The sequence below is a fragment of the Paroedura picta genome, chromosome 7, assembly GCF_049243985.1.
Source record: "Paroedura picta isolate Pp20150507F chromosome 7, Ppicta_v3.0, whole genome shotgun sequence".
Lineage (NCBI taxonomy): Eukaryota > Metazoa > Chordata > Lepidosauria > Squamata > Gekkonidae > Paroedura > Paroedura picta.
Window position 1 is genome coordinate 35,195,622 of NC_135375.1, and position 24,967 is coordinate 35,220,588.

A 24,967-nucleotide genomic window follows, 5' to 3' on the forward strand; every position below is an offset into this window, starting at 1 on the left:
ACACATTTTTCTTCAAAACTAAGCTTATCATCTATTATCAAATGTTGTAAGGTTGATTTTTCCCTATCAAACTCATTGCGAGACATGTATAAAAGAAGAATTGATAGTAAACTTGAAAGGAGAGTAACAATAAAAATGCAGTGTTTGACAGATTATATAGCTATTTATTAAAACACACATTTACCTGTGCAGTTTCAGTCATTTTCTGTTCAAAATCAGATTTTGCTACAGCATATTTTTCTACATACAACTTGTATGTATCAGTAGCCTTCTTGGATTTTACTGCTGCCTTCAAGAAATAATTACAAAAAGAAGAAGAAAAAGATATGGCAAAGCAATTATTTTTGCATTCACTGTTACTCTTGTCTTCAATGCTTTGCTCTGAAAAAAAAAATACTGACTCTTGCCACATGAGGGCTCACGCAAACAACATAACCATAAAATAGTGTGACAAATCCCATTGGATGATTTTGCTATAGTCAAACTTGTGTTATGAAGATAGCCTAGGTAAGCCAATTGCAACAATGAAGGCAATATAAAACATCGAAACACAACTACTAACGTACCTAAAATGTACTAATGTACCTAAAAATGTACTCTGAAATTATTTTATTTACTTCACATATACCCTAGCATTCTTCTTATTATTGAACCAAGTCAGCTTACATGAGAGACCGCCTTCCTGCCTATACCCCCAAAAGAGTCTTATGCTCTGCCACCTCCAACTGGCTGCGGATCCCTGGCCCCAGAGAAGCGCGTCGGACCTCAAAGGGCCAGAGCCTTCTCGGTCCTGGCCCTCACCTGGTGGAACGAGCTCCCTGAGGAGATCAGAGCCCTGCCCGAACTTCCACAGTTCCTGCAAGAGGGAGCTCTTCCACCAGGCATTTGCTTGAGGCCGACCGACTCAGAACACCTGCTGGTCCCCCCAGATGCCTGCCCATGACTCTCCCGAAGCTACTGTTAATTGTTATTATAATTGTGGTTTTGTAATCTTTTGATGTTTTTTAAAGTTGTTTTGAGGTTATGTAATGTTCCATGTAAGTTATAATGTTCTGTGTAAACCGCCCAGAGCTGCAAAGAAATGGGCGGTATAGAAATCTAAAATAAATAAAATAAATAATTGTTCCCCATTCCATTTTATCCTCATAACAGTCCTGTGAGGTAGTTTAGGCTGAGAGTGCGTGATTGGCCCAAGGTAACCCAATGAGCTTGTATGGCAGAGTTGGGATTTGAAATCAGGTCTCCCATTTCCTGGTCTGACATTCTAACCACTCCATCACACCAGTGACAGAGATAAGAGGCCAGAGGTCTTTTACTAATCAGCATGGCACAATCAATCTTGATCAACATTGTCTTAAATCTGGAAGAGTATAAATAATGTGTTTGTGGAATACACCTTTTTCTTCAAAATGAAGTTTGTCATCTCAAACACATCTTTGTATAGTTTTCATTATCATTATGCTTAAGGAAGATTTAGAAGATTCTTGTACTCCTATAATTTCATCTGAATCAACAGGGAAAGGCGGGCTATAAAAATAAAAATATTATTATTACAGAATGTGAAAAACAAGCACATTCTTTGATGGAATTAGAAGTGCAGCAGTCCAGAACAGACTCTTTATAATGCTATAGGATAATAATCTACTGCAATAATCATTGTAGGTATTATCCCACTTTCAGTGATTCATTTTTGTAATTACACTTACTACATTGTCTATAGTATACCTTGTTTTCAGCAATGTGTTGCCCACATGATCATTTTATTCTGTACCACTACACTGTTCACTGTACATTGCATTTAGAAGAAGAGCTGGGTTTTTTATGCCGCTTTTCTCTACCCGAAGGAGGCTCAAGTCGCCTTCCCTTTCCTCTCCCTACAACAGACAACCTGTGAGGTAGGTGCGGCTGAGAGAGCCCTGATATTCCTGCTTGGCCAGAGCAATTTTCTCAGTGCTGTGGCGAGCCCAAGGTCAACTAGCTGGCTGCATGTAGGGGAGTGCAGAATTGAACCTGGCATGCCAAATTAGAAGTCCGCACTCCTAACCACTACACCAAACTGGCTCTTATGGAATACACATTTGTAACCCGTCTTGAGTCTCAATGGAAAAGGCAGGCTATAAATAAATACAATAAATAAATTAAAATACTACTTAGCATCGAGGGTGCTCTTAAACTTCTTAAATTTTGCAATGATTTCTACAGCCAAATTTTGGCATGATCCTATCAAAATTAAAATGTTTAAAGTAGTAAAAATGCAATGCTGGTTTCAAATCTTGTCAGTAACATCAATTTCATACTGTATACCCTTCTGAATATAGATGGTGATATTTTTCAGTTGTCCAAGACACATTATACAGCCCATTTTTCCCCGGGGTAGGTGAGATACCATATATTCTTGAAGTAGACGGGTCTTTCACATCACCTACTGCCTGGTAGTTTAAATCTGGATATACAGGGGATTGAAGCTGGGACCTTCTGAATGCAAAGAACAGGATTTTCCCCTGCCTCCCGTCCCCATGTCCCTCAATTCCTTTTGGTGCCCTAACTGCCTTTATTCCCTTCACCCTCTCCTACACCTTTCCTTCCCTCCCTCACTGTCCTACTGGCTCTGTCTCCTCATTTTCCTGCTGCCTCAGTCGCCACTACCAGCTTGTTTTGCTCCCCCACAATTTTCTCCTTGCTTCTCTGTTGCTTGAAATCCTTGTACCACTGGCAGTTCCTGCTTGCATGGCATGCTCATCCACACTACTGCAAGCTCCCTTTCCCACTTGCTCCTAGCCCCGCATTACTTTCTTCTCCCCATTTACCCACCAGTTTCTGCTGCTAGGGTTGCTTAAAAACCCTCTGAATTGCAGCCTAGATCTTACAATATCACTTCGACCCATTATGCACGGGGGTTTTAGCGCACATTCGGGGTGGAATGGCGGCGACTAAAATCACCAATAACGCACGGAGCCAGCTGCAACCGGCTGCAGCTTCGGTGCATGCCGCCGAAAAAGCCACGTCAGTGAAACGCGGAAGAAAGCGCAGCTTCCGGGTGACCGGGGCGCAACCAGAAGCGGCGCCCGGATCGCCACGTGCATAATCAGTTACTCTGGGTTTTGCCGCCGTCACGCCCCGCCCCGTGCATAACCGGTGTGCGTCGCGTCTTCCCCCTCCGCGTTTTCCATGTGACCCGAAATCTCCGTTTCGGCGGCCGTGCATAATGGGCCTTCATGAAACCTCATTTTTATACATCACACTAATTTTGGTGATTTTAAGAAGTTTGCTCACTTTTCTCCCCACAAGTTTCTGATTTTTCCCCTGGCAATCCTAGAAGCTATCCCAGGTTTGTAGAAAAATCCTGCCTATCTGAACGTTGACTCCACTGCACTCTAGGGCCATTGTTCAGAATGAGATATAATGATCTTGCTATTAAATTCAATCACTTCTGTTTCACACAAGATGTATATTGACCATCACTGCTTTATATTTAAAAATTCAAACAAACATTGCATAAAATTTTTCAAATTCTGTGATCAGGAAATAACAAAATTAATCTACATTTGAAATAAAACTTTACAAAAGGTACCTTGTCTATTTCTCTCTGTGTTGCCCCTTCTTTTTTTAAACGTTCTTGCTCCACGCATTTTGAATTGTAGTTTTCCTTTGCTTTCTGGAGCGCCTGGGTTATACTTTGAATACTCTGCACAGCTTCCAAAGTTCCTGAAACTTCTTCTTTTGTCTGTTAAATAGTACAATGTGTCAGTCTACCGGTAGCATGTTTTTATTTAATGTCTTAATAAAAATATACCTAACCTTTTTATGTGCTTTTATCTGTTCATCTCCATACTTCTGTACTTCTTTTATTAGTTCTTGCAATTTCCGAACAAGTTCTAAATGACAGCTTGCTAATTTTTCACTTGATGACTTGAAAACATCCCAGACAGGGGCAAATGACCTAGATAAAAGAAAAGGTAAGCAGTTAAATGTTGAAATAACAACCTAAAACCAGAATAATATGTTGAATGGCTTTTAATTAGATGCAGCTCTAAGAATATTTTGGACAGCCCTACCAACTTACCTTAGAAGCAAAAATTAAGTTTCTTTCTACCCTGTTAGCATGTAGAACCAACAGAAATAAGTCTCAGTAAATTTGATTATATCTTCTCAGTCAGAAAAACAAACAAGCATTATTCTTCATGAGCTACACATAGAGCACACAGAAGGAAAAAAAATCATGCCTCAGATTCTAACTAGAGTGGCTCATAAGAACAGTGAAATATAAAGCTCTGAGAACTCCCAAATGCTTCTTAGTTTATAGAATGGAAAGACATATATTCTAATCTAGGAATTTCAAATCTAGATTCTGGAGAATAGAAATGCAGACTTAGCTCACCTACCAGCATGAGCTGTTGGCCCTTAATATCAGAGGATGGAAATTGGCATGCACAGATAAGCACTTTCAAGTTCAATGCCCACATGCTTAAAGCACAGCATTTTAATAGTACATTTCAAATTTTCAAAATGTTTCATATCTATGAATTTTGTAGTATTTCTACCAGTGATCCTTGCAATAATTCTCACGACAGCCTTGTGAAGTCAGACCATTTCTCAATTTCATATTGGCCCCCCAAGATTGCTTGTTTGAGAGGGTCAGTATATAAAATAAATAAATATTAAGGGATTAAAGATGAGAGAGTAGCATTTCGGTTAAGAGAGTAAATTTGCTACTGTAAATCTGCATGAGGAATTGCTTGGTTTGGAGCTCAAATTCACTTGATGCACCATTTTTAAGTGTACATGAAAGAATATGAAAGATTCTGGACAGCAGTGGTATATTATTTCAATGGCTTCAAGTTAAAAATACAGTACCATTTAAAACATGCTGGTCAGCCTTTTTAAACCTTTTCATATTTTAACAACCAGATTTTTAAAATGTACACATGTAATTTGTAGTTTAAAATACATTTAATTTACTAGTTTATCTCCTAAAATCATTCACTTGGAAGTCCACTCTAATGTCAATGAAAGTACTAGTTTAAGTGCAAATACACTGTTTAAGGTATTTTTAAACAAGCACTTTCCTAAGGCTATAACGTAAAACAGCTACTTAAGTATATCAGTACAAGACTGAAAATGTAACTGGAAAAATTATCTGCAGAGTATGAAAATCTCTTTCTTGCATGCAGTAGAGAGGTGACAATATTATATGATAACAGCATGATGTAGATTAATTGCATGCTACTATTATTCAACAGCCGTATAAAATATATCATGCTTCAACAAATGTTTGCAGACTATACCAATTTTCTTTAATATATCCATGCAATTTCATAGAGAGTTCAAACAATATGGATAGTAGAGACAAAAGAGGTGAAGAAAAAAAGATGCAGAGTCATGCCAATACAAAAGCCTCATATATAATTCTGAACATGGCTCTATAATACAGATTTTTTAAACGTGCATAAAGGGACCACGTTCAAACTAAGACTTTTTCTACATACTTAGGAAGACCCCTAAAATTGTCAGAGTAATCCCGAAGCTTATTAAAAATAATTGGAAGATGATCCCCTACTTGAGAAGACTGAGATCTCACAAAATTAGGGGAAGGCCTCGGCCTCTGTTGCTGGTTGTCCAGAAGAACTGGTTGGCCACTATGTGAGATAGCATGCTGGACTAGATGGGCCATCAATCTGCTTCAGAAGGGCTCTTATGATCACAGCTGACACTGTGGGATTACTTAGCACCCAAGGCAGTTGAGCCTAGCCCTAGTAACCTCCAGCTTCATGGAAAGCAACAGGAACAAGTACAGGAAGACAATGTGGTGAGCATGGGTAAGAGAGACAAAGCTGGGAAGGCAGTATGGGGAAACTGGAGGCTGGAACGGGGGGAAAGCTAGAAAGAGTGGAGGCAGTGCCCCATGGGATTCCTCCTATGTTTTTTGCAGGTCTCCAGTTTTTGTGTATGTCCTTGACCAGATGGGAGACAGCAGGGGCAGTCTTAGAGCACAATGCCTGTCCTGGATGTTTTGTGCTCCAGGCTTCTCACTACTCCTATCAGCCCAATGATGGAAAGAGAAAATGGAGGGAGAAGTACATCCCAGCCCCATTCCCATCAGCCGGCCAACAGCAACTGTAAGACACCTGAAGAACAAAAGGCCCTAAATGACCTTGGGTTTGGCACAGTTATCTAGAGCACTCTCAGCCCCACCTACCTAACAGTGTGTATGTTGTGGAAAAAAGGAAGGGAATGCAATTTTAAGCCAATTTGAGACTCCTTTGGGTAGTGAAAACTAACTCTTCTTCTTCCAATCTTGCCTCCCCACAATTGATCATGAGGTGGATAGTCCACCAACCTTTTCCTCCTTTTCCCATCATTCTGCTCCTGCCACTTGCTCTTGCTGAACCTGCATCTTTATTCCCCCTGCAGATGTCATTAACTTTCTCCCCCTTTTTATCCCAGCATCTGCTTCTTCCTATCACCTCTTTCCTTCCTCATACCGATGTAGCCTCTCATTAGTGCCTTCCCTTCTACTGCTTCTCTGCACCCCTCTCCTCCTCTCAGGTTGCCATTTAATGCTGTAGCATTATATCTTGGGGGCTCCCAGGCAAACAAGATCTCGTGACAAAGTTTCCCAATATCCCAACTTCAATATTAAAAAAAGAAACATTTCTGATTTTCTGCTAATCTTGAGGCTGTCCCAGGTTTGTAGAAAATTACCCTTCCCTGGTATGCATTTTCATATTCACCTTATATGGCCGTGCTCAGAATTAGATTTCTAAGCCTTCAGATAACACTATTTATAAGTTTTCGAATCATCTTACCTTGCACTATATACATTCACAGGACCATTATTCTATGATTCAAAGGAAGATAGAAAGGACTCTTCCGACATCTTAAATAATTAAGTTCAATGCTTCACCAAATCTTTCCTCAGTTTTGCTTTTACAGAGTAACTCACCCAATTTGTGAATAGTTGCTTGCTGATTTGGCTAGTTTTGTCATTGACCTTGAATATGCCTCCTCTATTGTAGCCCTGTTAATAACAGAAGACAACACTAATGTTAAACAATCCAGATACATAAATCAATATAGGCCTTAGAGCACATTAAAAGTTCCACTGTATTAACTGCAAATAAAAAGCAGATGCTATTTTAAGGAAGTCGATCTGATATTCTCTATTTGAGCCTAAGATATTATAAAATGTTTAAAGCACTAATATACCGTATTTGCTGGCATAGAAGACGACTGGACGTATAAGACGACCCCCCCAACATTTCCACTCAAAATATAGAGTTTGTTATATTACATTACAGTACTGTGGGCCACTATGGGCAGCTATGTCTATCCCAACTGAAGTGCACCCGGCGTATAGGACGACCCCCCCCCACTTGGAGGCATGTTCTTCAGGGGGGAAAAGTAGCCTTATACGCCAGCAAATACTGTATTTATTCAGACGCATGTGCCCAAATAAAAGTTGCAGAAGTCACTAAAATTCTAGCGTGGTGTAACGAACAATGTGATATACACAAAAAGCCCAATCTGTACTGAGTTGTAAGCAAAACAAATTTTACACCAGAACTTGAAATGCGGAGTATTATGGGAATTAGCAGAGTTGCTCCACCTCTAAGTGCATCACAAAATAAAAAATGCTGGGTGAGGTCATCCTGAGCCTTCGGGGAGGGCAGTATATAAATCTAAATAAATAAATAATCTGGAGATCTGGGCTTGGCTGTCAGCAATATGTGGATGAAACTCAGCTCTATTCACACTTCATGCTAGTCCCAGGGGGGCTGCAGAAATCCCAAACTGGTGCCTGGAGGCAGTTTTTGAGTGGATGTTAGCTAATAAACTAAGGCTTAACCTTGAAAAGACAAAGGTTACTGGTGGGCAGAAGGCCTTACCCAGGAGTTAAGGTGACATCTGTTCTGGATGGGTTACATTCCCCTTAAAGCAACAGGTCCACAGCCTAGGGGTGCTCCAGACCAAAGTCAAATCCTGGACAAGCAGATGGCAGCTGTGGATAAGAGTGCCTTTTAAAAGCTTCAATTGGTTAGCTAGCTGTGCCCCTTTCTGGGCAGTGGTGCACACCCTGGTTACATGTGGATTAGATTAGTGTAATGCTCTCTTTCAGAGGCAACCACTGAAAAGTGTTCAGAAACTTCAGTTGTTGAAGAATGCTGCAGCTAGGATGCTGGTGCTGACCTTCAAAGCCTCATAAGATTTGGGATCATCAATGTTAACTGAAGGATTGCCTCATCCCTTACAAACCTGCCTGACCATTAGGGTCCTCTTCAGAGGCCCTTCTTCAGGTGCCCCCACCTGAAGACAGATGAATCTTCCTAGGAAGAGAGTTCCCAGGGAAATTCATCTGTCCTTTTCTGTTATCATCTTCTGCCAGTGTGTGAAGATGTCTTTGTTTCATTTGGCATTTTCTCAACATCTCTCTTTCCTAACCAATGTTTTCTTTCTTTTTTGTACGTACTTTAACCTTGTTTTAATGTTTTTTTTAAGTTTAAAATGTTTGAAAAGAGAATTGATTTTACTGTCAGTTGCAGGACTGTTTTGGAATGGCACGTGTAGGGTGTGAAAGACTGAAATGAATGCTGCATTAACTTGCAGGGAGGAAACCATGTCACAGCCATGGTGATGCTGCAAATACCAGTAATGCACAAGCTATTCCACCAGAACAAAGTTGCAGAAAGTGGATAGTTTTACTGTACAGGAAGCAATAGTGGACAAATTGATCAAGGATTGTCAAATATACAAGAACTGACCAGGACCTGAGTTCCACTGAAATCATTTTAACACTGGAGTCTCTGCGCCAGGCTGTAGGCTGGAGTGTGAGCCGGGGCAGGTTTCCCCATTTCTTCCACCTCCCACATGGGGGAGCATTTGGTCTGGTGCACCTTGCCTGTCCTGAATTTGTGCTCCCACATGGGAGCCGGAGCAGGTAAGTTCATAGTTCGGAAATAGTCTGAGAATCCCTGGTGAGCTAGGCATGGTATTGGAAACATCACTATAGATCTATCTCAAACTTGGGAAAGGCAAGCTGGTACTCCAGAACAGTGGAGGATAATGCCCCACACTAACTGAAAAAAACAGGTAACCCATGGTTGGCAGAGCCAATATAAAGTGATCAGTTTGTAGTCCCAGCATTTTTGATCAGGCTGAAGAGAAAAAGGAACTGGAAGATATATAGCAAAGCCCTCAATCACTGATGAACTTAATACGTGTTTCCAGAAATCACAGTTTCTCATTATTCTGTTGTGTAAGACATAGGACTTCATTTACAGGGCAGCAGCAGCCATATTTGCAAGAGAATGACCCCAAAGTATAAAGATAAGAGAAGCTGCACTGTTCGGTAATTCTTCCAGACTGCTATCATGCTGTGGTTTCTATGCACTAGTATGTCAACCAAGATAGATGGATGACCATGTTCAGGATTCTACTACTCCCTTTTGTATATACAAAATCAGGTTGTCAGTAGCTGCCAGTACTATCGTATCCTCCTAAAGCAGAAGAATATTGTGCAGGATTTTATGAACTACACTAAACTTGAAGGCATTGATGTGGGCTTTGGGCTTCTATTAGGACCAAACCACAGTAATGGCACAGGTCACACAAGATGCTCCCATTTCCTTTTCTATTTTATTTTTTTGCTGAAGTCACAGCTGACTTATGGAGATCCTGTGTAGTTTTCAAAGCAAGAGAGGTTCAGAAGTAGATTGCCATTGCCTGCCTTTGCATCATGTCTCTGATATTTCTTGGAGGTCTCCCACCTAAATACTAATCTGGGCTGACCATACTCAGCTTTTATGATCTGCCAAGATTGGATTAGCTTGGGTCACCCAGGTCAGGCAGGGCCAGTTTATCCATACAGCACATATAGCACGTGCGATGGGCCCCGCACAGTGCCTCCCCCCACATGGATCATGGCCATGGCCTCTCTCTTCCCCCATTTTCCCTCTTTAAGGACACTTGGAGTGGCACCCCATTCCATTGTGGGGGGGGCTCTGCCCTCTCTCTGGCTGCTCCTGCCATAACTGCACTCTGCACAAGGCAGCGGAACTGCGCTTCCAAAGCCTCGCACCCAGAAACAGCCTGGCCGCCAAAGCAAGAACTCCTGCAGAGCCCACCCCTGCAGACCGCTATCACACTGCCATGGCAGCTCCTTGCCCCAACCGAGACCACCCCAACAAGGTCATCCTCTCTCCACACCGCCGCCCTAGGAGCGCCCAATGACCCATGTGGAGCGCCCAACTTCCCCCACCTCTTCCGCACCACCGGACACATGCCTGCAGTTTGTGCCACCACTCCCTACCGCCACCCTGACCTCTTTGGCCCGGTGCTGGAGACTCCACCCCCCCACCGCCAAAGAAGAGATTGCCACATGTCAACCAGTAGGGGACATGTGGGGGAGCCGGGGACACAGCTGGGGGTGCCCCACAGCCTCCCTCTTCCTGGCCTGCCATCGCTTTCCCCCCCCCCCCATGGCAGTGCTGCCCACGCTGGTAACCGCGCCCCACTGGGGACTTATCCCCTGTGGGGGCGAGCCCATCTGCCGGGAACCCCAGTCATCCCCCCCCCACGGGACAGCTTGACGAGTCCACCGCTAGAATTGCCAGCTGCCTTCACAATGGCACCAGGGACAGGGGGGCCACCCAGGGGAGGCAGGGGTCCCCACGAGCCTCCCTATCCGACCGTCCGTCCACACGGCCTCCCTATCCCCAGCACCCACTTTCCATCTCTAAATTCTCACTGCCACCGCAGAGGGACATGGCCGCCCCGGGGACTCTTCCAGGACAGCTACAGGGCACTGCCGCTGACTCCAACCCTCCCTCCACCCTTTGAGGGCCCACCACAACCTCTCCTGCCCTTCCCTGCCCAGCCCTGGATGAGGCTTCTTTCCTCTAGGGCCCGTTGTATTCATGGATACAACAGGTTTATATGCTAGTAAATTAAATAAATGAACAAACATGAATTCATTATTATCCTCATGAATAAGATGTGTTGGATTGGATGGAGGTGGGACTTCCTCAGTTGATGTATAAACCAAGGCTACTATGACTGTTAAATGCTGCACACTGCCCAACAGCTGTTTCTGAAAGCTTATCATAAGAAGCTAGCTGTTGATAATATGGGGAAATATCTATGCCATGTTTTTTCCCTTGTTGCTGCAGAAAGGCTGAAAAAGCGGCTTAGGAATTTTCAGTGCTGAGACTAAAAAAGATGTGGAAATACGCATCCTTGAGATCAATGGATACATGCTAGGCTCTCACATTTAAAAGGAAAGGATGTTGGAAAGTATTACACAATGATTCAGGAATATGAATGCCTTCTCTGCCATTTTTGATTTTATGATGTAGCAAAGTAGAACTCTAGGTTTTTTTGCAAGGGTGACACTAACTTTACCTAACACAGAACTAACATATAGTGGCTTGCAAAAGTATTCAACCCTCTCCATGTTTGTCCTGTTTTGTTGTATTACAACCTGGAAGTAATTGGGGGGGGATAGCATTATTTTATTCTCACAACATGCCGACGACTTTCAAATTGCAAAATCTTTTTTTATTGTGACACAAACAGTATTCAAGACAAGAAAAACAGAATTCATGACTGTGTATAAGCATTCATCTCCCTTGCTATGATATCCCTAAATAAGATCTAACCACTTAACTACCAAAGTCACATAATTAGTTAATTAGCATCCCCCAGTATGCAATCCAAGTGGCACATGACCTGCCACAGGTTATCTGTATAAACAGACCTGTTCTGAAGATCCCTCTGCAGCACCACTAAACAAGTAAGATGGACAACAAGGAGCATGGACAACAAGGAGCACTCCAAACAGGTCAGAGACAAAATTGTGGAGAAGTATAGATGAGGAATAGTTGATAAACAAACATCCCATGAAGGACCATTAAATCCATTATAACAAAATGGAAAGAATATAGCACCACTCCAAACCTGCCAAAAGAAGGCCACCCTCTACAACTCACAATCTGGGCAAGCAGAGTATTAATCAGAGATACAATAAAGACATCAAGGATAACAATGAAGGTGCTGAAAAGACCCACAGTGGAGATGGGAGTATCTGAACATAGGGCCACTTTAAACCATATACTCCACAGATGGGGGCTTTATGAGAGAGTGGCCAGAAAAAAAGCCATTGCTTAAAGAATAAGGTGATGCATTTGGAGTTTGCCCAGCTACAAGTGGTGGACTCTCCAAATACATGGGAAAAGGATCTCTAGTCAGATGAGACATTGAACTTTTTGGCCAGCATGGGAAACACCACATGGGGCACAAACCCAACACTTCCCATCACCCCAAGAACACCATTCCCACAGTGAAGCATGGCGGTGGCAGCATCATGCTGTGGGGATGTTTTTCATCAGCAGAACAGAAGAACTGGTCAGGATTGAAGGAAAGGTGAAGGATAGGGCAATTCTTGGGGGAAACCTATTTCAGTCTGCCAGAGATTTGAGACTGGGAAAAGGGTTCACGTTCCAGCAGGACAATGACCCTAAATATCCAGCTAAAGCTACACTGGAAAGGTTTATAGGGAAGAACATAGTGTCCTGAAATGGCCCAGTCAAAGCTCAGGCCTCAGTCCAACTGAGTATCTGAGGCATGAAGATTGTTGTACCCATGTAACTTGAAGGAGTTGGAGGAGTTTTGCTTGAGGAATGGGCAAAAATCCCAGTGGCTACATGTGCTCAGCTAACAGAGGCATACTCAAGAGACGTGCAGCTGTAACTGTAGCAAAAAGTGGTTCTACAAAGTATTGACTTTGGGGAATGAATACTTACGCACTGTCATGATTTCTGTTTTCCTTGTACCGAGTACTGTTTGTGTCACACAAAAAGATATTGCACCTTCAAAGTGGTTGGCATGTTGTGAGAAACAAATCTCAATGTTGCTTCAGGGGGGTGAACAATTTTGCAGCCACAGAAGAGATATCTGAAAGGAAGGGCTACCTTTAAGGAGATTTATGAAATTCCATACCATATGACATGTTGTTCCTGTGTGGCTAGTTGGATGCATGGTAAACTAATTGCTCCCAAGAGCATGAAGTGCAGATTCTAGTCTGCCCTGTTTTGTAGCTGAGCCAGGAGATGAGATCTCTCCCTTAATGCACCTGTGGCTCCTGTTTGTAAAATAGGTGCTTTTCAATAGTGAGTTGTTGCAGGGCTGACAGGTATGCTTGATGTTACTATACAGCTGTGTGTACCTTGGTTGTTTCCTAGTGTCTGGAATCAAAAGCAATGAACTGCATTACAGAATAGGAAAAAGAATGAGAGATGAAGTACTTGATTCTAATCATTTCCTTGTGTAATAAAAAGAACAAATATTCCACTGCATTTGGCTTCTTGACAGATTTGTATTCTCTAAATTAGTAATCCCCAACCTTTCTATCACTGAGGACCGGTCAACACTTGACAATTTGACTGAGGCCCGGGGGGGTTAGTCTTTTGCCGAAGGACATCACTGCCGCCTGAGCCCCTGCTCCACTTGCTTTCCTGCCGGCACCCCGACTTCCCGCTGCCCAATGGGGGGCGCTGCCAGCAGCAACTGTGTAGCGCCACGTTGAGGGGAGCCACAGCCATAGCCGCCGCTGAAAGCACCAAAGGTGAGGCGGCAGCAGAGTGGCAGGGCAGCCCCGGAGGCAGCAGCCGGGGAGGAGGACGAGGAGGAGCCGCCGCCTGGTACTGACTGATCCTCGGACCGGTACTGGTCCCCGGACCGGGGGTTGGGGACCACTGCTCTAAAGGATGTCATAATGGCAATATATCTATAAACTCTAGTTTAGCCATGATTTCTTTGCCATATACTTTCACGCCAGGATAATTTTTTAATTTTCGAGAATTTAAACAATTATTCAAAGTACAGGAAAGAGTAGGTTATGCAACAAATTCAAACCAACATGAATGCTGGCTTCCAGCATCTGAATGCAGATTTCACATTTTTTTTTAAACTATGCACCTCCTTGATTCAACAGAAAGGTGCATATTTCTGTCACAGGAATAGTTATGATATTGCATAGCCAACAAGATAATCCTTGCACTGTTATACAAAGTTAAAATGCCATACACTTGGGTGATGCTTTTCCCTCCCTAAGTGATGAAGACCAACAATAAATCTAACACTTTCATAAATAATACCAGAGAGCATGCTGTGATGGAAAGAATTTCTAACACTTCTGGTATTTTAGTAATCATTACTAGTCTAGACTTGCCTACAAAATCCTTTACAAGATTTTGTCCTCCTTCAAATTCCTCTTTGTAACTATGGAAGCAAATAGCTTGGTCTGGATAAGTACATCTTTATCTAAAAAAAATCTCCAAATAGTTAAATTAATGTTCATAATAATATATTTAAGCACAAACAATATGCCAAAATAAATATTTGTATATGTCTACAAAAGTTGTAAAAGTTGAAAGTGCTGTAAAAGTTGAAAGCGCTGCTTTAGCCCAGTTGATGCCCTGCAGAGAAGCCATATATACTAGTTACAACTATATAGGGAGAGTCAACAAAGTCTGCGACTACATATATCATATTATCCAGTAAAATATAAACAGGTCAGGAACTTTAATCAAGGAGAACAAGGATTTACCACTGGCAAAATAATAAGGTATCGTAAGTGAGAAAGGTGAAGGATTCATCATCTTCATTTGGAACCTACCCAGTATTTATAATGAACACCAGTTTCATTCATGTAGAAAAGTAGGTAACTGACAACAGAGTGGTCAACATTAGAAACAACACTAGAAACAGAGTGGTACCAAAAGCTGGCCAGTATGTGTCAACCAGCAAAAAGGGTGAGACAAGCATATTAATACAGCTGACAAATATAGATGGAATGCAATATGGCTGCTCATGTTATGAAAACTGGGTTGACTGACCAAGAATCAAGATTTCCATTTAGAGCTGCTTTCTTGCCTCAGCACCCAACTCTGTAAGTTGCTGCATTCCACACTAAACACGCTATACTTCTGTGAGCTGTGTCAAAGAATATGACCACCTTTTGATCTGATGCACCCACTCTAAAATTAGAAACCAGCAAACAGAAATTTTTGTTCTTAAATATTTTATCTTATATCTGTCTACTAGAGGATTTCATGGAGTCTTGAAAATTTAAGGATAACTGTGTTGAAGGTTCTCTACTTCAGGTGAGTATTTTTAAACTTCCTATAGTTAAAACAAAAAGATTAAGCTTTTAAAGTCCTTTTAAAAATTAACTGAATTTTATCTAACTTGCTTTAATATATTTTTTATGTTAATGTTAACAAAAAAACATGTTACATGGTTATGCAGAACCAAGGTTTGCAGCGCAAGTAACTGCTAGAGTGATGGCTAATACTAGGCGTGTGGATTTGGGTTTACCTGAGCCAAAAATATATCCAAAAATCATTTCGCCGGTATATTTTGGGTACATTTCTACTTCTCAAATACATCCAGGATTTTTTGGGAGAATTGGGGAAGGGGGGAGAATCTTTGAAAATATCCGAGATATATTCAGGGATTAACAGCAAAACTGGCTACCCAACAGAACCTACCAGTCCAACAGACCTAAACCGAAAAATGCTGAGGGGGAAAAAAACTGCAAGGGGGGGGGGGGAAGCAAATGACCTGGTAAATCTAATAGTCATGATAATCATTCTAAAATGAACTTTATACTGGTAAACATAATATGTTTCACAAACAATTAAAAAAGAAACACTTCCAAGGATATTTCACTTGTAATACATCTTTTAAACGAAAACCACCATGTTTCACTAACAGTCAAAGTATAATGCAGTAATACAGTAATATCTATGGAGCATGAAGTGAACATTAGAAGATGAAAATTTGGGGATATAATCAGCAATAATGAGTTAATGAAAATGCTCACCTTTCTCTTATAAAATCTGATAGTTCTTTTGTAGACACATGTCCATGTTTCATATTATGATATAGGACATCAAAACCACTGTTCTTCTCCCCCTAAGAATAAAACCCAAAACAACAAAGTTAGAAACCACAAAATCAGGGCACAATGATAGCCCATACATGCACTGATTAAGAGACAAATTCCTTAAGCCTGTTTTATTTACAGTACCTAGTTGTTTTCAGGACTTCAACCTTCATTCCCTTTACTTCCTTATTTGCTAGTTTTTCCAAGTCAGCATATTTATGTTTTTAACTGAACTCTGACATTTTCCACTACAAGTACCTCAATGTGAATGTCTCTTCCCAAAATAGTATACATTCCTTCAGCATGGGAGCCAGTTTTCTCATGTTTCTGCACATTGTTAAAACCATGTTCAGTGATGAAATTATAATTCAGTAGAATCGCAAAAATTAATTACAATTATTCACTAAAAAATGTTGCATCGCATCTATGAAATGTGGTTTGTTTGGAAAGTCAGAAGAAGAATACAATCTGACACAGAACTATTTGCCCCTAATATTTAAATTACACCAGCTTCAAACAGTTTCTAGAAACCCCACAAAGAAGAGCTCTTCCCTATACAATATGAACAAGCAAAGTGCTTCACTTCTAATATTTTGCAAACTCATCTCTCCCACAATGCTTCTGGCCCTAGAAAATAATTAGTGTTTCTTTGCAGTCTATCTGAATGAGTTTAAGGAAGTATGCTATTACTCACCTATTCAACTTTATTTCTTAAGAAAACAAAAATGGTATTACCATAACAGGCATTTCTATACAGAATATTTACTAAGAATGCAACTAAAAGATCTAAACAGTTCTCAATGCCTAAACAAAAACACTTATCTATGTCCAATATGATCTGGGCTTAGGCTACTCCAGAATATTCCAGATAAATTACTGCAAAACTGAATAGCCTATTCTTTGCCAAGTGCTGCAATTGCTGCTAAGCTGCCACCAAGCGATTACTGAAATGTTTAGCAATACAGAACACCCTCCTCCCAAGTTAGATAAAATAACCAGCTACACATCTGCTTGTGCAGCAGTATCCAACAGGACTGTATTCAGCAGATGGCTCAGGTCTGACAGATCCAGCTATTCATCTGATAAGATGCTATGACCCTCTGACAACACAGCAAACACATATCAATGAACAGACTGGAATTTACTGGACGAATACACATCCAGCGTTGACTGATATACAAGATGGATTCTTCAACTCCAGTAACTGCAAAAGGAACAACACAGCTTCAAGCATGCACAAATGCCTATGAAGAGAATGCAAAAGCAGTGGATGTCAGCAAAGTATTCAGTTCTTCCTGACTTGGTTTCATACATAATCAGAGTAAACAAGGTCTAGGCATGATTGAAATGTCTCTGTGGTCATGGATTGACATATAGGGAAAGGAACAACATGCTGAGGAACCTAACCACACTAGACTCTACTACAACAATCCTCTTCAAGCAGTTTTATGATCTCTACCATTTGCTCAGTTTATCTATCAGGCTTGAGGGTTTAGATCCAGTGGTGATGGTTAGATCAAGTTGCAACCAGTAAAATATTGGCACTCTTATAAGACGAAGGCACCACCACTGTGAATAACAATAGTGCCTAATCCAAATAATGGACAAAGATCAACACGAAGTCAGAGCTCAAGAAAAGAAGGTGGGAAAGTGTTTCACATCAAACTCGCAGATAAAGAAATCATGCAGATGATTGCCCAGGAGATCACATTCAGCAAGATGGCAGAGATTCTAATAGTTTGTGTTGCCTGCATTAGTTTGGTTTTTGTGTGTATCTGTTTTAAGTGAAGCCTCTGCAGAGCAACAGAGGAACTTGGGCAACCCTATGCCTTCCGCAGGGCAATTCAGCACAGGGTCAGTAAGGGTGTAAAGGTAAAGGTATCCCCTGTGCAAGCACCGAGTCATGTCTGACCCTTGGGGTGACGCCCTCTAGTATTTTCATGGCAGACTCAATATGGGGTGGTTTGCCAGTGCCTTCCCCAGTCATTACCGTTTATCCCCCAGCAAGCTGGGTACTCATTTTACCGACCTCGGAAGGATGGAAGGCTGAGTTGACCTTGAGCCGGCTGCTGGGATTGAACTCCCAGCCTCATGGGCAGAGCTTTCAGACTGCATGTCTGCTGCCTTACTACAGTAAGGGTGTAAACAATAGCAAATATTTTAGTCCCACAGTAGACTTCTATTATGGTCTTGCTATACTGCTGGTTTCTGTGAAAGGATAGCCTTCTAGTCTCTCTTCCAAGATTCTGACTTGTACCAAATCCCTCTATATGGCTCAAGGAAACCATTTTAGACAATGAAAAAATCAGTAATGAGGCAGGAGGCTGGATGGCGGGGGGGGGGAGGCTGGATGGGAGAGCCTGTGATAATGGAGCATTTCCCACCCTCGGCTTATATGTGAGTCAATAAGTTTGTCCAGATTTTGTGGTAAAGTTAGATGCCTCGGCTTATATGCGGGTATATTCAGTACTTCAAAAATACGCATATACATGAGACAAGCTATTTTGGGGAAATACTGATAATGGCCCAGGATTTAAAAGGCTTGTTTTAGGTTGCCAGAATTGTTTCGTTTTAAAAAGGATTACTTAATGAATATATGATTCTTCAATAAATGGTTTTTATACAACCAGCATCAACAGTATAGTTCAGGCTGGTATTTTTTGTTGGTTCAATCTATTATAATCAGCCTTCTACCTTGACACACAAAGAGCTGGGCTAATTCTGTACTTATCGTATATACTTGCATATAAGCCGAGTTTTTCAACCCTTTTTTAAAGGTGAAAAAGTCCCCCTCGGCTTATATGCAGGTACCAAAAAAAAAGCTGCCAGAAAAGAAAAGAGGGCAGGGGTGGGAGACAAGTATACTTAACTGAAGTATTCAGGAAGAAGAAGAAGTGCAGCAAGCCCGGGAGGGACAGTGGGAGGGGAGGGAAGAACAGTCTCCGCCTCCCCCCCTCACTGCCTTAACGAGGCTAGCACAAGGCTAGCATGTGTTGCTGCTGCAGGAAGCTCTGAAGGGAGAGCAGAGGGAGAGCAGAGAGCAGAGGGAGAGCAGAGAGCAGAAGGAGGAAATTCCCCTAGACGAACAGAGCACCCAGCTAAGAAGGAAATTGAATAAGAAGGACTGGATATAAAAAGGCAAGAGGGAAAGAGGGATGAGGAGGGGAAAGAGGGAGGAGCATGGGGCGAAAAGGAAAAAGATCCTACCCAAAAAGGAAGGGGAGGGGGGAAAGCCACTTTCCAAATACCAGCCTTGGCTTATATGTGAGTCAATAAGGTTTTCCAGCATTTTATGGTGAAATTAGGTGCCTCGGAATATATGCGGGTCGGCTTATATGCAAATATATATGGTACTTTGTTTTTCCCATTGTGGATCCAGCTGAATTCTGATCGATTTGAACTCAGGTCTTCCTCTATTCCCCCCCCAGCCTCCGCCAAAATTTAGAATGGGAAGGGGAGCTAAGTGTAGCAGGAGTCTCTTTTTTTTCTTTTCTTGAATGGGGGGGGAATTGGAGGCAGCAGATGAGGGGGGAATAAATCCATGAGTTAAATCTCTGCTGAGAGAAGTTAGGGCTTCTGGAGTACAGTCACTTTAAGACAAGCCTTGTAACCAGGAAGTCTCTGAACTGACACCCTGGCCAATCAGGGAAGACTGCTTTGCTATGAGGCATGAAGAAGGGAGTTAATTTGCAAAAGCAAATATCTGCACACTTACTGATGCCAGTTTTCCAAATATTGAGGGTTATATACATTTCTGTATATCGCGGGGGAAAGGTAGGGTCACTCCGGATCAATCATGCATGTTGCAGAGGGAAAATTTATAGTGACCAAAATCAAAATGGAAATCAAATTCAGTGCAGACGGGAGGGATTTATTCAAACTGGGAATGGGTAAAAAGCTCTGTGTAGACTACACCCTGGTCTCCCACAAATATTCCTATTTCAGCACAGTATCAGAAATCCAGGGGAAAATATACAGTGCAACACGGATCTTTGCCAGAAAGGGGTTCATTGTGTTATGTAAGATGTGTGGCCCATTACTCCCATATCTGTTATGTAAACAAATTGTGATGTGGTCTGTGAACATTATATATATCACAGAAGCATAACTAAATCTTTTTTAACTAAATGCAACTGAGATCCACTGGCAAACCTCCAGTGCATGGAAACATTAAAACCCAGAACATCCTTGGAACAGGCTGTGTTACAAGTTTTAAACAAGTAAAATGTTTAAACTTATAAAGATATGAGTCAAAAGCAACAAAAATCAAACACTAAAATGGAAATGAAAGTAGCAGTGCAAGCAATATAAGTCTAGAGTATTACACAATCAGTACATAACAGGAAACATATTACAGGAATTCCTTGTTCTGCAACCTACCCTAACACATGTTTATTGTCTGTAGAAAAGATAGTAGGGATCATTTGGCTTTCCCAGCCAGAAAATCTGAATTTTGAAATGTGTAGTAGCACATTAACATTAGATATGTAAGAAACAAGGATTTCTGTGTCAAAAATAGCACTCTTTAAATGGTAAACAAACCAGTTAATGACAAAGTAGCTTCTACAGAAGCATTAGCTACTTTGTTAAATTTGTTCAGGATTACAGGACAAAACAGAATTTAAATGCTAAATATTTTACTACATTTCTACTACAAGCATAAAGTCTGGGGTGAAAAAATAGTAGATAGTGGTTCAAATATAGACCAACTAAATTTGACTGCAAACTCAGTCAGCACACATATACACATTGGACACTAAGTGTCCTGACCCAGGCAGTGAATGTGGCTAAGAGTGCCTGTTGTGCTTTTTCCAAGAGACGTCTGATCATGGCTATACATACATTGGTGATACGTATTCTGCTGTTGCTCTCCTTCCAAAGGCCCCAACAACCAGAAAAATGCTATAAAACTCGGAAGAAGAGTGCACAGATTTTAAAAAGCAGCATTATAGGAAGTGCTATGAGTCTCTTGTGGCGCAGAGTGGTAAGCAGCAGAAATTTTGTCTGAAGCGATGTCCATGAGGTTGGGAGTTCGATCCCAGCAGCCGGCTCAAGGTTGAGTCAGCCTTCCGAGGTCACTAAATGAGTACCTAGCTTGCTGGGGGGTAAATGGTAATAACTGGGGAAGGCACTGGCAAGGCCACCCCCTATTGAGTCTGCCAAGAAAACGCTGGAGGGCATCACCCCAAAGGTCAGACATTACTCGGTGCTTGCACAGGGGATACCTTTACCTTTACGGACATTTTAAGCAGCACACCACAGAGTTTCAGAACTGCAATGAAGGGGTAGAAAACAGAAGAAAACAGTTTCTCTCAAAAGTGGCTCAACCATGCTTTGCTAACCCTATGCAAGCGGGTTTGTATGAACAGGTAAATGAATTCCCTCTAGCTGCCTGTTACTAAAATGGGTCTGTCTAAAATGAAAGGAAAAATCCATTAGCAACCAGCTACTAAAACAGCATACAAAGGTAGCTTGAAAATGGCCAGTATGTTTAAGTAATATTTTAATGTGAATGGTGATAGATATGTTCAACATTGCCTTTGACAAGAATGGACTGTGTTTGCCCTCACATTCACTCTGTAATGTAAGTCATCAATGTTCTTTTTTTTTTTTTAATGGTAGAGAATCAATCCTGCAAAAGAAGCTAGCCAAAGGCTACACCATGATCCATGACAAATGATGAGATTTGAATGTGGTCTGCACAATCCAAGACTCATGGGCCCAAAGCAGTTCTCTTGTACTGGTTAATTTACCACAAGCAATGAAAGTTGTTCTTATGCAGGCAATTCAATAGCTAGGTTTTTCAAAGGCAAATAAACCACCTTTGGAATAGGAGAGCTTTTTCAATTATTATTTGCTTTATTAGACTTCATGAGAGCTGCTGCTAGACAATACCACACTTTGAAAGTTATTACTCAGAGACTAAAAGCAATGATGAACAAAACAAGGGTGAGCAAGCATCATCTAAAAGATGGATGCTATGGGTCAATATAAAATGATCCTGAAAATGCTACACAGTTTGTGTTGAATGGCGCTACACTCAAGATCTGGCCCAGGCAGTGAATGTGCCTAACAGTGCCTGTTGTATCTTTTCCAAGAGATGCCTGATCATGGCTATACATACATCAGTGATATAGTCTAAAATATTGTAACGTGCTTTCAATGGAGTTACCACGTACCGTATATACTCGCATATAAGTCAACCAGCATATAAACTGAGGCACCTAATTTAACCACAAGATCTAGGCAAACTTATTGACATGCATATAAAGCCGAGGGGGGAAATGCTCAATCATCACAGGCTCCCCCATCCAGCCTCCCCCCAAAAAATATACAGAAAAGTCAAGAGGATGAATAGCTGCTAGTTTTTGTACCCCGATTTTCACCCACAGAAACCAAAATAATAGTTTGGAAGAAGTGATTAAGAAGTGAAAACAAAAGGGGAAAAAAAGATCAGAGTCCCTCAGTCAAACTGTTGATGTCCTACAAGCTGCCAAATCAACGATTGGCTGGCTGGAGCAGGCTTTTATTTCAATTACTGTATAAACCCGTGTATAAGATGAGGAGGGCTTTTTCAGTGTGTACAACAAAAGGTAATAACACATTTTTGGAATTTTGACACGTTTCTTGATTTTCTACTCTATGTCATGAGTGAACATACAGGGATACTATTCTCTTACAAAAGTTGCTACCTTTTTTTCTTATCCAGAAAACTAAAGCACTGCACGTGGGAAAAGACAGTGGTATTAAAAAAACCCACAGATGCCAAATCAGGCTAGCCCCATGGGATTAATAACATTCCTATTTCCCCTGTGAAAGACAGTCCCAAAATTGTAGTAGAGAGGGGAGTATGCTTCTGCACATGGAGCTGCCCTTGAGAAGCGTTCAGAAACTTCAACTGGTACAGAATGTTGCAGGCTGTGGACTGGAGTGGATCTTGACCAGGCTGAACATATTTTCTTAATCCAGATAGGGGACACTGGGGTGGCAAACATGTGACGAGGGTTAGATATTATTATTATTATTATTATTATTATTATTATTATTATTATTATTATTATTATTATATTTATATTTATATTTATACCCCCGCCTCCCCCCGAAGGCTCGAGGCGGCTTACATAACCCCGTCTCCTAAAACCATAAAATGACAATAAAAACCGATAATTTACAGTAATGGCAACAACGATGACGTAATCTACTCATTTGCTCTCCGCATCCTCAACTACAGGAGGGGGGTGACGCTCTCTACCGTCAGTTTGTGAGGGGGGGGGCTGATCTGTATTCTGTATTCATGAAAGTAAAATGATTTTTTTTAAGTTTTATAAACAGACTGAGTTTTTTCTTCAGTGACAGAACCCATACAAAATTTCAGGTAGACATAGGCCAGAAAAACTCAGCTGGGGAAAGGGTTCTTAACCAATTTTAAAAACCCGCTTTCTTAAAGTAGCCCCTAAAAGGAAATTCTAAAATAGTATTTCTTCCCTCTTTATTGGGCCCATTACATACCTGCATGAAGCTGCTAATTTATCAACTGGCAATCCAGTACAACATTATGGATCTACAGTGTTGTACCTGGCTTTTAGTGAGCTCTACTTTTGAAACACCATGGGAGAAAATTAGCCAGGTTCTGTAAACACGTTGCTCACAGGCAAACAGAAAGGCCATGTCGATTCTGGCCAGAGGGCCTGTTGAGTATTCAAATTTATGACACCCTGTTACAACAGCCTAACTGGACTCTGGTGGGCCACGATGATTCTAACAACCCCAAAGGATTTCACCTTGCTTTGTGATCACATTGCCAGAAGGCAGAGTGAAAGGCCTTGGTCATTCCATACAGAAAACCACAATGGAACATATGACTTAACTCTCCAAGAGTATGTATTCATTACAGCTGTAGACCTGGACTTAGGTGGGCTTCATTTTCAAACCACTCCAGAAGGATAACCCCATGCTGGCAGATTGTAGTCACCTTGCCAGTGGGAAGAGTGAGAGGGGATGGCTCTGAGTCTACAGTTAGAGCCCATGACCAGTATGAGCACAGGAAGTGTTACTTGGCCAGCTCCATCCAGCAAGCTCAGTGAAAGGAGTAGCACTCATCATCATCCTTTGCAGTCACCAGCGGTGTGAGTAAGAGGGGGACAATAACAAACGGAATGACCTGCCAGACATATGAAGTTCCAGAATCAGGGGAGAAACAGAAGAACCTCCCAAACAGACCTTTGGGCATGCCTGACCTCAATAGCAGAGAGTGAGTGAGAGGTGTTGGCTGGGTGGGACAATGAGGATGATCTCACCTGTAGTGACACCAAAATGAGCTCCAAAGGAAAAAGTCGGCAATCAGCCACCAATCACCCAATAGCAGGACAAGTGATAGATAATGTTATGGATTCTACTTGACTCCAAACTCCCCACCTCCTAGAAGGGAAGCCCAGAGAGTCTGGGTTGCACTTGGTCACCAGGTGCTGTCTCTCAGTCAGCAGGCAGGAAAGGAAGGATGCAGCCTTTGCCTTTTACAAAGAGGGAAAGAAAGGGAGGGGGGATAGAAAGAACACCCAAACTCCAGGACAAGGCTCTGGGGAAAGAGTCTGGCCACATGGCAATGGCAATCACCATGATAGCAGGGATAATTGGACCCTTTCCCACAGTGTTCCACCATATGAGCAAAGCCCAGAAAAATACAAATGTAATACATATATAGCAATTTAACAATTAAAATTATAAAACTTATACTAAAACCACCAGCTTGGTGTAGTTAAGAGCCACAATATCCTATCAGGAGAGCCAGATTTGATTCCTCATTCATCGACATGCAGCCAGCTAGATGACTGTGGGCTAGTCACAGTCTTATTAGAGCTGTTCTCACAGAACACTTCAGTCATAGCTCTCTCAGTCCCACCTACTTCACAGGGTGTCTGTTATTGGGAGGGGAAGGGAAAGCTATTGCAAACCGCCAGTAAAGGGAATGCATGCTCATCCTACAGTTATATAGATCTGAGTCCCATTGCAATTAATGGCAATTCT

At 41.7% G+C, this 24,967-nt stretch overlaps 1 protein-coding gene across 1 annotated transcript in view; it reads right to left on the reverse strand.

Annotated features, from left to right (window-relative positions):
* The window catches only part of FCHO2 (FCH and mu domain containing endocytic adaptor 2), an 81,309-nt gene that overhangs the window by 51,134 nt on the left and 5,208 nt on the right, over positions 1-24,967 (reverse strand). Inside the window, exons 2-6 of the mRNA XM_077347431.1 lie at positions 15,881-15,972; positions 6,944-7,018; positions 3,799-3,940; positions 3,572-3,724; positions 185-289 (exon numbers count right to left, since the gene is read on the reverse strand). Coding sequence (XP_077203546.1) covers positions 185-289; positions 3,572-3,724; positions 3,799-3,940; positions 6,944-7,018; positions 15,881-15,972 — 567 coding nt within the window. The remainder of the gene's footprint in view (positions 1-184; positions 290-3,571; positions 3,725-3,798; positions 3,941-6,943; positions 7,019-15,880; positions 15,973-24,967) is intronic.